The following is a 17231-nucleotide window of genomic DNA, read 5'->3' as shown; positions in this document are numbered from 1 at the left end:
AGCTTTCTAACATGATTTTATTTGAGGAAACCCTTAATGTAAAAATGTGGATTCTTTCATAATAAAGGGAATAAAGGTATGGTATCTATTCCAGTTAATCTTTAGTTTTATTACTGCACTGGACAAATGGCCTAATACTGAGTGAGGGTGAGACACTATACTTGTCTTTGCACCTTGTCTTTGCTCTTAATAGTGGAATTGGTATTCCTTTACCTGCTTTGCTCTGTCTCCTTCTCTCTAGCTTGTCTTTTTCTCAGCCTGGTCATATCTCTAAAGTCTTGCAATGGTTCTACAGGCATCAGCACTGTGTGTTACAACTCTGTTTCTCACAGGACCAGACCCTCTCTCAGAAATGCTCTTTTTCTCCACTTCATTGACTGCAGCCTTGAAAGACCGAAAAAAACAGAGTGAGCAGACTGAGAAATGTCCTCCTCACGTCAGCAGGTCATGTGTTTATACAGCAGTGCGGAGTTAGAGACTGTGACTTCTGACTGTGTATGCAATTCATACGATACATGACTAATTATCTGGGAAATGCTGATGAGCTTTGTTGCTTACAAGCCACCAATATTCATTATTAGGGCCGACTGATTCTGTGCTATGTTTATTTAACTATGTCTTAATTTTATTCAGAAAATTCCCTGCCTACTTTGTGCATCCTAGGATATTATATTATTTATTTATTGTTTATAGGCACTAGATGCACCCTGGGTGGTATGCCAGACCAATTGCAATACAATTTCCTGCTGATTTCAATCGCTCGTTCTCAGTTCCCTGTTAAAATAAGTTTAACTAAGAAACATATCATTAAATTTACTTCATCCTTTTTTTACTATACAGACACAACATACCCTGTAGTCACTTGATGTGACATAGAAGATAGGCAGGAAGGCAAGCCAGATGATGCATGTAGTATACATGGTGAAGCCGATGAACTTGGCCTCGTTGAAGTTCTCAGGGCACTTGCGAGTCTTGAAAGCATAGACAGTGCAGAGAACCACCAGAACTACATCGTAGCTGAGTGACAACAGCATGCTGGAATCCCGCACATTGCATTTAAGAATGACCGTCTGACGCTTCTCAGCCAGTGTGAATCGCCTGGTGCCTGGAACCTCCAGTAGAAGCCACATGGACACAAGCAGAAGCTGGACGGAGATGAGCGCAAGGCAGATGAAGACCTGTGAGCTTGGACTGATAAAGCGTGGCCGCTGTACTCCACCATCTTTCACACCATTGAAGATGCGGGCAATGCGGTTAGTCTTTGTCAGCAGTGCCGAGTAGCAAACTGCAAACGAGGTTCCAAGGCCGAGACGCCGCAATGCACACACAGCTGGTGACGGCTTGGCAATGAAGACAAAAGTCATGGCATAGGACATAAGGACTCCAAGAAGCAGGATGTAGCACAGCTCACGGCCAGAGGCCTTGACCAGTGGTGTTTCGTTATGGCGAATAAAAACGGCGAAGACCAGTGAAGTACAAATAAAACCCACGCAAGCAATGGAGACAGGCCCGATAGCCCAGGCGTCCTCCCACATGATGTAGTCCTCAGGCAAGTCATAGCAACCACTCAGGTCTGCCCGAGGCCACTGGCCCAGAGTACAGGGAGCGCAAGTGAATTCATCAGGCAGATATTCATAGGGCTCACAAGCAGTGCAAATCCAGCAGCAGTACTCGCCTGCTTGCATCTTCTTCATTTCATTTGGAGCACATGGGTCACTGCATTGTGAGGTAGGAACACTTGTCCCACGTGGCCAGCCAATCAGGTACTCATTAAGAGACAGCGTTTCCGCCCACTCGCCAACGTGGACGTAGACAAACCGGTCATTACCTGGCGTTCGTTGGTAGTTGAATATGTTGTATCTGCCCATGCCATCTCCATATTGATCGAATTTTACCATGTTTTCTAAGCCAGGAGGGGAGAATGGAGCTATAAAAAGAGAAAAAGAGAGAGAGAGAGAGAGAGAGAGAGAGAGAGAGAGAGAGAGAGAGAGAGAGAGAGAGAGAGAGTGAGCAAGGGCAAGATCAGGATACAGGGTTAAATTGGATCTCAACCATAAACATGAAACTAAAAGAGGCTGTGAGTTTAGAGTTTCTGTTTTGCATGCTTCTAATTCACAACCCCCCTAAAAAAAAAGACAAAAAAAGACAAAAAAAAGACAAAAAGCTAAACGTGTACTTCTCTGTGTCTGATACTCACTACAATTATAAGCAGTAAGCGTTACAACATGGCTGCAGGCACCCAAAGCAATTAAACAGTAGGCTGCTAAAACCATAGGGGAGCATAATGAACCCCCACGGTTGCACATTCTAAACAAAATGCCAGAATACTGAAATAGGACCTACTATAAACAGCACCGTCAGCCTGTGAAAGAAAAGGCATTCACTATATAAAGGGTTTGCTATACACTATACGAGCTCTTTCATTGTGTTTGACTTTATATGCCATTTGGCTTGCATGAGTTATGAGTTCTCTCATAAGCCTGACACCCACACAATGTCACATGCTCTGAGGACACACAAAGGTAAAAAAGTAGAACTGTTGTTTTTTTTAAAGGGGGACGGCAGTAAATAGTTATGGTATTGGTACAAACAACACAACCATCAGTTACACAAACTGAGTAGGATTCTAGAGCACTGACTATGATGTTCAATGAACATATACGGATTTCCTAGCATTAACCAGATATTGTACAGACAGTGGTTACGCCCAAATCTATGTCGCTGTTTTTTAACCAGGTTTAACAACATATAACGAAAAATGTTCATGAATTTCTAGAAGCCAAAAAAAAAATCCATTTCACCAGCCATTTTTTAAAGTGATATACATAAACTCTGTATTGTAGGGGTAGAAATGGCAGCACAGCCTTTAAATTCTCTCAGTTACTCAAGCTCTGCTCCATCAGTCATAATACTGTAGCTCCCAACTAGGGATTCGCACTTACACAATGATTTTTCTGCAGCGATATTATGAGAAACTTATGAAAAAATATGAGCAAACTAGCATCCTAATTTCAGCAGTTTGACTCTGACCAGGCAGTCCCACAAACTTTGTATCTGACAGCTAAAAACTACTGATAAATCCTGATTCCATCCTCAACTCCCAAGCAAATACACTTTGTATTTGTATTTATAATTTCTGTCAAGCTTTCTGTTAAAGCATGAAAAATAAAACCTGTAAAATAAAATGTATTTGTATTTTTGTTTCTATAAAAAATGTGAGTTATGTATTTCTATTTAGTTAAATGACTAATGGGTTTAAGTTTGGGTCTGATGTGATTAACATTCTTATGTATTTAATTTTGTAGATACGTAGTTCCATTTTTAAATGAAACCATGTGTTAGTGCTATGTATGGGTAATAGCGAATGTACAAAACCAAAGCACTGTATGTACACATGGATAACGACCTTGTACACATGGATAACAACCAAGGTCATAGTCATGGTAATGGTTACCATAACAAAGGATTGAAAAGTGATGCATCCCCTGTCAACACGTCCTTACTTTAGAACAAAATTAACAAATCAACTCTGTTAGATAGACAGTTGATATTTCAATCTCGTCGAGAAAATGGATGTGGTGGAAAATGACAAAATTGTACAAAAAAAATAATAATTCTCGAAAATTGCCACGGGACAAAGAAGTGTAAAAATCTTAGTTCATATAAACATTATGTAGAATATGCAGAGAAATCCTTGTCATACAATCTATTATGTGAGAAACATGGACATGAGTGCACTGCATGGCTCTTAACGCTGGTCTCAGGAAAGTCCGTGTGTGATTTATCACCGAAAGTATAATTGCTCTGAGGGGAATGATGACTCGTCAGATAGGGAAAAGAGGTTAGGCATTATGAACCCCATCCATCACGATGATACTATCAACGTGAGCACTCACACACACATGCACATGCTGTATAAATGGGCACATAAATAGGCATAAATGGGCAATACAATCCTTACATTTCAGCACTTCATCGAACTAGAACAAATTAACCTTTGGTGTATCTGTTCATCTCATTTTACATCAACTCTTAGCATTAATCTTTCTACTCAGCAGACGCTCCACACGCCCTCAAATTAAGTAATCAGCATTTGGTAACAGGATAATTACCTTTAATAAAATTACTCATGATAAACACAAATTGCAGTTAATCAGCTTGCACTGAGGCTCCATGGGAAGTGGGAACATTTTGTAAAGCATCAAAAGCTTTTTAATACAGGCCAAGACACAACAAAAGGGATTTGCGTTAGTCTTTATCTGAATAATGCTTTAAATAATTAAATTATAATAAGAGTATTATCACAATAGCAAGTGAAACTTTATATACAGTTGAGTGTACTTTGTATAAACATTTTCAAACCCTTGACGAAATGCAAAAGGCAAACAAATTTCATTTAAATGGCTTTTTAATGTACGACTTTCATAACCCTTGTACTGAAGTTTCTTAATTATAACTACATCCAAAACATTCTTTAGAGTTTTGCTATATTCCAAAATATTGCTTAAATGTATAAAACAAAAATGCAGTGTCATACAACAAATTAGAAACAGAATCACTAAACATATCATAGATACTGCTATAGAGATTTTATTATGCTCTGTAGTGGAGTTTCCCGTTAAAATACAGCAAGGGGAAAAAAAGAAAATCAATTTCTAAATGTGATATAAAAATGTAAATTTTCGAATAATGTGTTTGCCCAGCCTTTTTTTTTTTTTTGTATCTTCTGAACGGCTTTTAATCTCTCAGTTGTAATATTCACCCCTTGCCGTTTCTTATTCTTTTCTATCTCTTCCAGAATGCTTGGCCAGACTTTTCTCATTCCTGACATCTCTGTATCTCTGCCAAATGTCATACGGTACACCGACTTATTTAATTCAAGTCTGGGAATGAAGTGGGTCAGAGGAAGCCTTGATTCTTGCTACTGCTCCAACCTTTTACAACACCTTCAGCAAAAAGGTATAGAGAGCGGGATTATAAATCTAAGAAGAACTTTGATAAATTAGGCTTGAGGACTATGGTTACTTCCAGTCGTGGAAAGTAACACCATTGAAACTCCACCACTGGAATTCACACAAACACTACATTCATTCTCCTGCCATGTGGAAAAAGGTACCAAAGCATTCGGGCCACAAAAATTAACACAAAAATAAGCAAGTATTTAACCTTTTTTTTTTTGTGCTAATTTATGTTGTCTTCTGTGGCACTTTGTTCCTGGGGTAACGCTGGTTCTTTTCCCTGTGTACTGTACTGTATATGGTTGGAATGACAATAAAGCCTACAATAAAGCCTACAATAAAGCCTACAATAAAGCCTACACTTGACAGTTTTTATTTTATTTTGGGAAACCTTTACTTCACTACATTTTAGTGCATAATATCAAACATTTTACTTTACTAGATTTTAAGAAGAAACATGCTGTTCCTCAAGACTTTAAAGCCAATACATAAATTCTGCTTAATAAGAACCTGTCACGAGACTACAGTTGCTCCCCCATGGTTCTCACAGGAGTCTGAGTGGAGTAAGGGTTCTCTCAATATGTGCCTGAAACAATAGAAAACTCTCTCCTTTCAGAATGGAGCATTGAATTAATTATAAAAATATAGTTCTCATATGTCAGTACTTTTTATACTTAAGTACATTTAAACGCAAGCACTTTTGTACTGCGACAATGTAAAAGCAAATACGCATCAGTGCACTCTGTTTCAGTCTGGTGACGCACTCCACTCGCTTACCACTGGCACAAAGAAATTCTATTGGAGTAATATTTTAGCAGTGGATTTTTACTTTTGCTCAAGTACATTAATGGTGTACTGTGGTGTGGAATTGAATAGTAACTTGATCTCCACTGGGTGATAGCAGGTGTAAACTTTGTCAATTAAAGAAGAGAGAGAGAGAGAGAGAGAGAGAGAGAGAGAGAGAGAGAGAGAGAGAGAGAGAGAGAGAGAGAAAGAGAGATGAGAATGAATAAGATGTTAACTAAAGATGTGGGTGTTTATTTACAAAAAAGAATCCATAACTAACTCAGGTTTAGGACTGCTTGAAATACGTCCCCAGCTACATGTTGTGTGAAAATAAAAGTAAATAATATATTCTACGGGAACAAAACTCCTGTTAAAATAAAAACGTAAAATTGCCTTATGATTTTATAATGATAATTATAAAATAATAATAATAATAAAAAAATAATAAAAAATTAGAAAAATAAAAAAAATAAAAAACATAATAATAATTTTTATTTACGGGCACCTTACATGACACACAAGGACACCTTAAATACAGTTTAAACACATAAAATAACATATAAAACTAATTTTAAATAATAAAACATTACACCGCAAATAAGATGTATGTATACAGTATCACTGATATGCCTGTCTAAAAAGATGTGCTTACAAATTAGATTTGACAGTAGAGAAAGACTCACTGCTGTGAATATCATGAGGAAGTAGATTTTACAAATAAGGAGCAGCGTAACTAAAAGCTCGAGATCCCATAGATGCCAAACACATACGAGAAAGAACTGAGGACAATGCATGCATGTGTTAAATGTGTTTTCTTACAATTTTATGGTCTTTCCACATAACATAAGTTATTTCATAACTCCATTTTTCTGGATACAATTACATTTTGTGTTTAACTTATTGGTATGCTTTTTGTAGTCAATACTATAATTGTAAAAATACAGTACATTGTCATTATTACGCACACCATATAGTGCGCACACTGCACTCAAATGTAGCTGTTGATCTGAATGGTGCTGGAAAAACAGTACAGTGTAGGTGAAAATAAATAAATATATTATTAAGAAAATAATGATTTTTGCTTTTAAATAGCAAAAAAGTAAAGCTCATGGTATTATAATTAGCAAAAAGAAAAAAAGAGAATGTACATAGAATCGAACATAATGTTAAGAGACTGTGAAAAGGATTAATCCATATACATTATATACTAAGCTATTGAGAGCACACAGTGACTTTTTACTTAAAAGAGCATATGTAATGTTCTATATTTGTATATAGAACATTACATATGCTCTTCTAAGTAAAAAGTCACTGTTTTAACAACCTTTAACAAAAGTATATAGTTTTTTCCTCTGTGTCACAGTCACACAGAATGACTGGCACTTTTGTCCTAATTGCTCTCTCTCTCTCTTTCTCTCACTCACTCTCTCTTTTTCTCGCTCACATCTAAAGTACTGTTTGTCAGGTCACTTTAAACTCCTAACACTCCATGGTGACATGGTGCCCTGTTGCCTGTCAGTTTTGTCATGCAGAAACTGAGCTTGTGCAATCAGTGACTCAGGTTCCATAACATCTTACAAGTGGAGAGGAATAAACGACTCTTACAGCTCTTACAGCCTACTCTTACATCCTCTCACTCCTCCACATAATCTCCATTCAGACATGTCAGTTATATGCCACTGAATATATAAACAGGTATCAAATCTAAAAAGAGACAAAAATCCTGTCCCTGTTATACAGTAAGAGGGCCAAGAGTCACTGCAAATCAATAGTAAATTATTATAACTGATCATTAACCCAACCATTAATCCAATAAAACATCTCTCTCTTGATAGAAGTCGTCTTCTCAGGATGACACCACCCCTATTCCCTAAATATTAGTCAATGCTTTCTACCACCATCATCAATACAAATTCTAGGGAATGTCTTTTGGGAGAGGGATGTTCACACCTTCAGTACAAGTACAGAGACTTGTAGAATCAATGCCAAAGTGAGATGAAGCTGTTTTTGTGGCTACTTTACTAAAAGAATATATATCATACATATGATACAAAGCTCAAGGACTTGGTGTATCAGCATAAATAACCGCTGATACACCAAGCCGCTGTTCCTTCATTGGACCACTTTTAACAGACACTGAACTCTGCAGTTTTGGAGATGCTTTGACCCTGTTGTTTAACTATCACAATTTGGCACTTGTCAAACTCACTCAAAACCTTATGCTTCACCATTTTTCCTGCTTCTAACACATCAACTTTGAAAATGTTCACTTGCTGCCTAATATATCCCACTCACTAACAGGTGCCATGATAAAGAGATAATCATTGTAAATCACTTCAACCGTGATAATGTTATATTGTCACAATTTTAAACCTGATCAATGTATATACATGTGCATCTTAATAAATTAGAATATCATTAAAAAGTTGATTTATTTAAGTAATTCAATACAAAACGTAAAACTCGTATATATTATATAGATTCATCACACACAGATTGATATATTTCAAGTTTTTATTTCTTTCTCTGATTATGCCTTACAGCTAATGAAAACCCAAAATTCAGTATCTCAGAAAATTTTAATATTGTGAAAAAGTTCAATATTGGAGATTCGTGGTGCCAAACTCTAATCAGCTCATTAAATCCAAACACCTGCAAAGGTTTCCTGAGCCTTTAAATGATGTCTTAGTCTGGTTCAGGCTGCACAATCATGGGGGAAGACTGCTGACTTGACAGTTGGGAGGGTAAGGGGTAAGACACAAAAGGTCCTCACTAAAGAAGCTGGCTGTTCACAGAGTGCTGTATCCAAGCACATTAATGGACAGTAGAATGGAAAAAGAAAATGTTGTAGAAAAAGGTGAAATGAAGCCCATTCATGAATTTGGGGAGATTCACAAAGAGTGGACTGCAGCTGGAGTCAGTGCTTCAAGAGCCTCCACAGACAGACGTATCCATGGGCTACAACTGATGCATTACTTGTGTCAAGCCAATCTTTTGAGGACTTGAGGCAGTAATTAAAGCAAAAGGAGCCCCTAACATGTATTGAGTACATGTACAGTAAATGAACATACTTTTCAGAAGGCCAACAATTCACAAAAAATGTTTTTTTTTATTGGTCTTATGAAGTATTCTAATTTTTAGAGATGTGAACTAGTAGGTTTTTGTTGAATGTGAGACAAAATCATCAAAATGTAAAGAAATAAACACTGAGTGTGGTGAATCTATATAATGTACGAGTTTCACATTTGTATTGAATTACTAAAATAAATTAACTTTTTAATTATTCTAATTTATTGAGATGCACCTGTACATGTGTGTGTAAGAGAAAGAGAGAGAGAGAGAGAGAGAGAGAGAGAGAGAGAGAGAGAGAGAGAGAGAGAGAGAGAGAGAGAGAGAGAGAGAAAGGACATGCATAGGTAACTATTTGGCTTAATCAAAAATGGATACATTTAGCTTTGGGTTATAGTGCTTTTCCAAAAAAACAGACATTAGATCAGTTAATAACAAGCAAAGTAAAAAGCTTTGAATTAATCTTTCTGTATTTTCTGTTAGTTAGCACTCCATATTCCAATCTGAATTTCATATAACTTTTTATTATACAGATAACAAACACCAGATACCCATTCATTATTGCATTAAATAAATAAGCAGACACCCAAAAAGAGAAATGAAATCTAAACTAAGGTGCGCAATCTTAGCTAAAGAACAATGAACAATGTGCAAGTACAAATAAAACAGGTACATTTACAATATAATATAAAATAGTAATTTCCATCATCTGCAAATGATGTCACAAATATTTATGTATTTTCTATAACAAAGGGCAAATTTTCTATCAACCTAGAGAGCCATATATTTTCACTACCACAGCAAACTTCGACAAAAGACACAAAACTGTCCTAGCATTCCAGACACGAGCAGAAGAACTGCAGGTTTACGTGCCACTCATTAGACACTTGGACTAATTGAAGCACAAACAGAATCAGAGCAGCTGCATTGCCTCATTTATTCTTTTTTATCTTGTTTTTTTTTTTTTTTTTTTTTTTTTATGACGGGAGGCCTTGCTGTATTCAGTATGGACATTCATAATCTGGAACAGTCCCTGTCCAAACCGCATAGTGGCATAATGAAGCTGGATTTTCGTCAAACACTTAGTCCAGCTCCTTAATGGCATAATCAAGTTGGATCTTATGGAGTCTCAGATTGGGTGGGAATATGCCATGGGGAAAGCGATCACAGTTAACAACACCAGATGGTATTTGACAGCCATGTTTGTTGTCATGCGAGTCACAATGAGCCTGTTGCCAATGACGACACCTTATCATTAAGCTGTTCGATACAGGTTTCAACATTTGCAGCGGAAATCACTAACGATGCTACTTTACTGGTGGCAAAGCAACTTTTATACCATTCTTCAAGCATCCATACTGTTTGTTAAAAATGCAGCTTGTAAAATAAATGAAATATTCGCTTATGGGTTCAGGCATGTAGTTTACTTACACTGCTTTAATTTGTAAATGCCTGCTGTAAAATACATGGATCCAAAATGTCTTAAAAATTGTTTTCTGTTAATGCAGATAAAAATAGTTTAGCTAATAAAATGCAGGTTAGCAATATATGGACATTTTTCAAGTAGGAAAAAATTAATTTTAGAGCTAAATTTTTTATAGTTATAGAAAAGTTGAGTCACAAAACCTCACCAAATCCTGACTAAACTATAAATGCACCAGACTACAAGTAAATCAAAGTTAACAGGAAACATTTGAGTTTGATAAGCAGATAAATGAGAGTGAAATAACTTCTGGACTGGACTTGATTATGAATTTGTGGTTGCACCCAGATTATCACTGAATTTTGACAATGTGTTTCAAGGGTTTCAGCACTATTTTTTTAGTGATAATCTGTTTCATAGAGAGCTTTCCACTAACCAGGTACTCAGTGCTTCCACATACTTATAATAAAAGATTTGCCCGTTAGAAATGCCCAAAAGACCATGCTTATGCATATTTGGAATGATTGCTGTTTTGTGTTATTTCACTGGTGTAAATTAAAAACAGTGCAGGAGCTAGGAAGCAGCCTTAGGGGGGCATTTGGATTTTTGTAGTCGGCATAAAACCATTTACCACATGCTGTTCCCTGTCACGTAAAAAGTTTTCGTCATGTAGCTTTAGGATGGTCTGTTCTAAGTAGGGATATAACCAAAATACATGGTAAAAATACAAATAAGAATAGCAGACACACTATTTAGTTTTGAGAACACAAGAATTGAGATTGAGTGGAACTTTTACGTTTAAAATCTTGATATGAAGTTTGTGGGCCAAGCAGTGTTTATCAATCTATCTGGTAGCTATATACTTTATTTTAAACAATTTTAAACTGACATGGATTAGGCTGAGGTGGAATTCACGAATCGTGCTAAGAGGGCATTTCTACCTCTGTTTTGCCTTCCCAGTGTTTTCCAGTGTTTAAAAGTGCCATAGTGGTTTGGTTCATGGTGATAAAGATCTGAATACAGATCCAGATTTGATTAACTAAACAGGTAGATACAACTACGTAGGTGCACTGCATTACAGCCTTACATCTAAAACTGGATTCTGGGAGTTGAGAAGGTTGGCATCCTGGACTCCACATTAGGCAAACAGCAGTGGGCCCAGGTTGTCCTTGTTGTTTGGCAGGAACCATGCTAAGGCTGTACAAACTATCATATCCTGTGCCAGGTCATCCCTCACCTCCACAGAGACCTGCTGGCAAACTGCTCTCTCCATGGCTCAATACAGATGTCAATGCCACTGGCCTATAGTTTCTTCCATCTTTAGCAATGACCTTCTTGGCAGGAGGGATGATAGTAGTCTATTAAAGACAAGCTGTGCCAAAACACAGCCCAAGCAGCGCCAAGCACTTCTGGAGCACAGTGCATTTAAACCTAAATCAGGATTAGGAACCTTCCTAGGGTTTTAAAATATGGCTCTTGACAGGAGAAGAGTGAAATCAGTGATGGAGGTACAAATTTTTCTCTGGAGCCACAATATTTTACAATAAATTTGTTTATTGACAAATACTTTGGCTCTGGTGCATATTATGCCTAAAGAACTTGCATAATCTAATATTTGTCAAAGCAAAGTATTATTTTGGGTTTGTTATTGTATTTACATCTTATCTAGTAGAAATAACACCAAAATCCTCATCAAAGACCATGTCATTGTCTTTAACTCTCTAAAAAAAACAGAGCTTGGATGGTTCCTTTTTTGTGGCAAAAAAGTGTGGCAGGGGTGCGCGAGGAATCTCGGGTGGGCGCTAAAGAGAGAAAGCATGCCGATCTGCGACTGAGACGGGCGGACGCCAATCCACTAGTGGCCGCCGGCGTACGTCAAGATGGAAAGGCGTCCTGAACCGCGCTCAGTCACCATTTGGCGACCCTTCTGACGGTCTCTGCTTGGTGGCTCTCTCTCCGATGGTGATGTCTCCCACCTCTTTATTGCCGTTGCCGGACTGAAACAGAGCGCAGTGATTAGTCTCATCAGCTGCAGATGTTTCTTAACGCTCGTTTAGTCCGGCTCTGCCCTCCACTTACTCACCGCTGGCACACTAAGATTTTGTGTATCTTTCCCATTTTCATTTAAAACCCGCTGTGATTGGAATGGCCAAGCAGAAAATACAATCTTGGAAATGCATCCTATGTCATCCCATAGGATCAACGCATTGTTTTATCAAGGAGAGTAGGAAATGAGATGTATTGCTTCAATCTTGGCAGAAACACAGTCATCATATATATATAGTGGCAGTTGTGGGAAGTCAGACCTAGAAATCACACTGACTTGGTGAAATCGCAGGAGCAAACAATAAAATAATGTATCAAAGCCCTTAGTTCTAAGGAAGAAGACAATATTCAAAGATTAATTTGCCCAGTTTTATAAATAAAATGTTTATATTAGCATTGAGACATGACATGCAGGTGTTTTTCAGTTTACAAATAAATTAAATAACATATAATGCTTCAACTGAGACATGAATGTTGTCGTATCATCAATCACAAAAGATGATACGGTCTAATGTGGAAATATTTGGGAGCATGTTCTGCATAAATAGAAGATGTGTATTGTGCATAGATTCTTGTTATGCTTATAGGGGGAAACTTGTGCCTTCGGATTTTTGTTTAAAACGCCTGTAAGAACATTGTGAATCATAATTCACAATGAAATTGGTAGCTACTTGAAAATGTGTCTAATGATTATGCCTCTCTGACACTGAGCCAGTAAGAAACATTGCTTCGAAAGAGAAAAGTAGCTCTAACCAACAACTTGGCCAACTAGTAGTAATGGTCATGCATAAAATGAACATTTTCTATATGTCAATCCATCAGTTCAACCAAATGTTTCATATGTAAAGTACACTGATTATGACCACCTGCCTAATATTGTGTTGGCCACCCTTTTGCTGCCAAAACAATCCTGACCCATTGAGCATTAACAGCATCAAACTCTTTAGAAGTTTGAGCTACAGGAGCTCGTCTGTTGGAACTGTTAACCACTGTGCCTTCCTCAGAATAGTTTTGATAAATACTGACCACTGCATACCGGGAACATTTTACAAGAGCTGCAGTTTTGATATGCTCTGACCCAGTCGTCTAGCCATAGCAAATTGAACCCATTTGCCCATTTTTCCTGCTTCACAACCTTGAAGACAAAATGTTCACTTGCTGCCTAATATACCCCACCCACTAACAGGTGCCATGATGAAGAGATAATCAGTGTTATTCACTTCACCTGTCATAATATTATAATATCCAAATTTTTTGCCTGGTTGGTGTAAATAAAACAATCTAGTCCTGGAATTCTATTTACTAAAACTACTTTTACTTAATTAAACCATGTTATTATTGAACTGCTCCTTTATTTACCTCTCCTTTTTCAGCTTAATAATTTGTAAGATATTGGTTTTAAATGTCTAATGGATAGCTCTAAATGTAAGCATTAAATCTATGTCTGATCCCTAATGTACTGTAGAGCATTTTTAATGAAACAACAAACAGAATATTTTCATTTTGATTTAGATGCCTGTGTGTGTGTGTGTGTGTGTGTGTGTGTGTGTGTGTGTGTGTGTGTGTGTGTGTGTGTGTGTATTTATCTGTAAAGTACAGACAGAAAAAAACACAATATGTAAGAGAAACAAAGAACGGCAAGGACGAAAATTATACTGTAAATGTGTGTGAGCATGGACAGAAGGCTTGCAGCTATAACCAGGCACACATGCACACACACATATCACATGAATCATAATAACCTCCATGCATGATATATCATGTTAAACCATATCCAAAAGGGATAGATTTAATCTTTTCGTGTAGGCCTGAGAGTGGAGCATGTGGGTGGAGGGTGTCTGAGAATTTATGGGACTAAAGCTAAAACATAAACGTCTCAAATGGCCTGTGTGGTTGCGTGTGTGTGTTTCTCCATTGCTACATGTGCATGGGCATGTGTTTACTCAGTAGGTGTAGGATCGCTACAATCTCTCTTTCTGTGTCTCTCTCTTTCCCTCTCTCTTTATCTCTCAGCTGTGGACATATCATCCCTCGTGCACTTCTCTATTGGGTTACTTCACCAAATGGTGCCATGTGCAGACCCAATTACCATAGCAACGGCATGTTGCCACAGTACATTAGCCTGAGTGAAGAGCCCGGCTTTGAAAAAATGACAATCTGCGGAGCTGGGAGACGCACTCGAATGCTAAAGACATAAGTTCTGATGCAACTTCTTACATCAAATAGAACCTCTTGACTATTATGTAGGTTGGAAAAAAATATTGGATATTGCTCTGGAAAAATGGCCAATTTTTTTTTATGCCAATAATCTATTTTGACATTTCCATTTTATGAAAATATCAGTATACAGTATTATTTAGCCTACTTTCTAGCATTGTCTCATCTCATCTCATGTCTGTTTCCTCATACAGTCTTTTGAAAAGCTATGCATGTTAATGGACAGAAAAATATCCTTATTATCTCAAGGTCAATTTGAAGAAATATCGTTTCTCTATTTCCACACTTTTAAAACGTTTACTCGATGCATTACATTACCAGCATCCTACCGAGGGCTTGTTGCTCTTTCTGCAAGTACGTTCTCTCAGATTGCTGTGATTGATTATGTAAGAAGAAAAGTAGTAATTTTCCTTAATAACAGGTCTATTGTTAGAGGATCTTCATTGTATAATCTGACATGAAGAACACATTATCACACCGAATTCGGCCAAGAATTTATTGGGATCGTGTTGAACAGTGTGACAAGTAATAATGGTAAACAGTGACTGTAAACACACAGTGTAATCAGGCTTAAGTGTTTTTTTTGTTTTGTCAGACAATAAATGTCATGATTTAATTAAATCATCAAAATTATTATCAGCAGAAGCAATTTCGTTTGCAATCAGATACTGGCTGTCAAAATGTTCGGAATGCAATCATGCCATCATCATCATCATCATCATCATCATCATAACAGAGAAGCACACTCACACACTCTGTACAGAAATAATTAATAAGTGTTTATCTCAAATAAAGAGAATGACGTACTTCACAAATTTAAATGAAAAGCGCAAAACAAATCAAATGATTTTACACACATATCCTAAAGAATTCAAATAGAGGAAGTGAATTTAAAGAAGAGGCCACAGCAGAACATCGTTTGAAAATATAAGTCAGTGAATCTCTGTACTGGTACAGTTAGCTGCAGAGTTATTAATGCCTTACATGCATATATTCATATATACATGCATACATTCATATATATATATATATATATATATATATATATATATATATATATATATGCATATATAGGTTAAAAATACAGTATAAGACATAACTTTTTATAATAACGTTTTTGAAAATGATTCCAGTTCCTCATTCTGTGTTTGGCACATGTGGACCCTCTTTAATTACAAAACTAAAATGCACTTTTGTGCTATTTCTGTGCTCGTAATAAAAGCTTCAGTGATGAAGCAGCGCATTTTACAGCCGTTTTTAGACTTTTCCTTGTAGGGAGTCCGAATTTTTCTCTAAATACGATAATGTTTGTGGCCCAGAACTCGGATTTTGATTATATTTTTATCCCAGTAATGGTTGCTGAATTTGCCCTTTTCTTTCAACAGATTGTAGTTACAGCCATTGTGATTAGAGTATTGAATTCATTTGTGCAACCTCATATTTATTCCCTACAGGTAGAAAAAAGTCCCTGAAGACTAGGAGCAGTTAAAAAGATATTTTTTTCTTGTAGGTCAATTTTTTTTCATTTTAAATAAATGCAAACAAATGTATCTTTTAAACTTTACCAATGCAGGAATCAAGGGCACTGTGCAAACACATTTACTCACTCAATCTCAACTAAAGGGCTTTTAGAGTAACCAGTCCACATACCGGCATTAATTGTGAACCTAAAGAAAATTCAGGCAAACACAGAAGAACATAGAAAAACTCACAGACATTAACCCTGAGCTCTAAAACGAACCAAGGAACCTGGAACTGTAAAATATTTATTTAATATACATTTTTGTCCACGGTCTGGAAGTGGACCAATAAATCTGCCAAGAAAACAATGTTGCATAAGATGTCTAGGGCACAGGAACAGGAAAATATCTGTTGACAAAAAAATATAATGGAGAAAAGGGGTTTAAGATCCCTTTCAAATGTGGCAAATGGGGATATTCTGTATGATTTGAGGAGTAAAAGATTTGATTCACACACACACGCACACGCAGACAAACACACACACACACACACACACACACACACACACACACACACACACACACACACACACACACACACACACACACACACATGCACACACAAATGTGTAGCCTCAGATTTAAGGTTTTCCTCCAGACAGACCAATCCTGCTGACTAAAAAGTTTCAATTGAATGAAATTTCAATAAATCAGGTGAAACTAATTCCCCATGGCGTTTATAGCCTGAGTCTGGACTGAATAATTGATAGAGAAGCTGGAGTATATCTCAGAAAAGTGGAATTTTACTGGACGCTTACACGGACCTCACCCTTCCTCAGCTTCTGTCTTTCCTCCTTTTTTCGTTCTTTCTCTTCTCCATACTACATCTTCTGTTTGTTTGATGTTTGCATAACGTTTCTTCCTTCCTTTCTTTTTATTTCTCTGCCTTATGTACACCATCAGTTCGTTCAGTTTTCTATAAGCTCCTGTCATTTTTCTTCTCCCCTGCATTGCTCGCTCCTTCCATCCGATTGGCCCAGACTGCAAACCCCATATGTCTTTGATTTTGTGCTTGAAAATTGAAGATGGTGAATTTCAAAGAGAATCCTTTGCTGCTGACACAACCCAACCCACTCACATCGTTTTATCTCTCGAAGTCTCACAGCTTCCGTCTAGCTCTCTCATACTGAAACGCAAACGGATGCAGATCTTACTCTTATTGCATATGCACAACCTATATACTTTTTCTCTTGTTATATCGCACAATTTTAT

The 17231-nt window shown here is 37.1% G+C and overlaps 1 protein-coding gene and 1 long non-coding RNA gene across 7 annotated transcripts in view; both read right to left on the bottom strand.

The window, feature by feature from the left end:
* The window catches only part of LOC310731864, a 307021-nt gene that overhangs the window by 58746 nt on the left and 231044 nt on the right, over positions 1-17231 (bottom strand). The gene's annotated exons all lie outside the window — the stretch shown is intronic.
* Positions 1-17231, bottom strand: part of grm3 (glutamate receptor, metabotropic 3) — a 40656-nt gene that overhangs the window by 4362 nt on the left and 19063 nt on the right. For 4 of the 6 annotated variants that reach the window (XM_083551765.1, XM_083551763.1, XM_083551762.1 and 1 more), the window contains one exon: positions 852-1927. In XM_083551765.1, the coding sequence (XP_083407891.1) occupies positions 852-1927 (1076 nt within the window). Of the gene's footprint in view, positions 1-213; positions 385-851; positions 1928-17231 lie in introns of all 6 variants that reach the window. The other 2 variants (XR_014535306.1, XR_014535307.1) reach the window with 1 other exon arrangement.

The sequence above is a fragment of the Silurus aristotelis genome (genome assembly GCF_946808225.1).
Source record: "Silurus aristotelis genome assembly, chromosome: 10".
In the NCBI taxonomy this organism is placed as follows: Eukaryota; Metazoa; Chordata; class Actinopteri; order Siluriformes; family Siluridae; genus Silurus; species Silurus aristotelis.
Note: the sequence above shows the minus strand (reverse complement) of the source record. Positions and strands in the feature narration are given on the sequence as shown.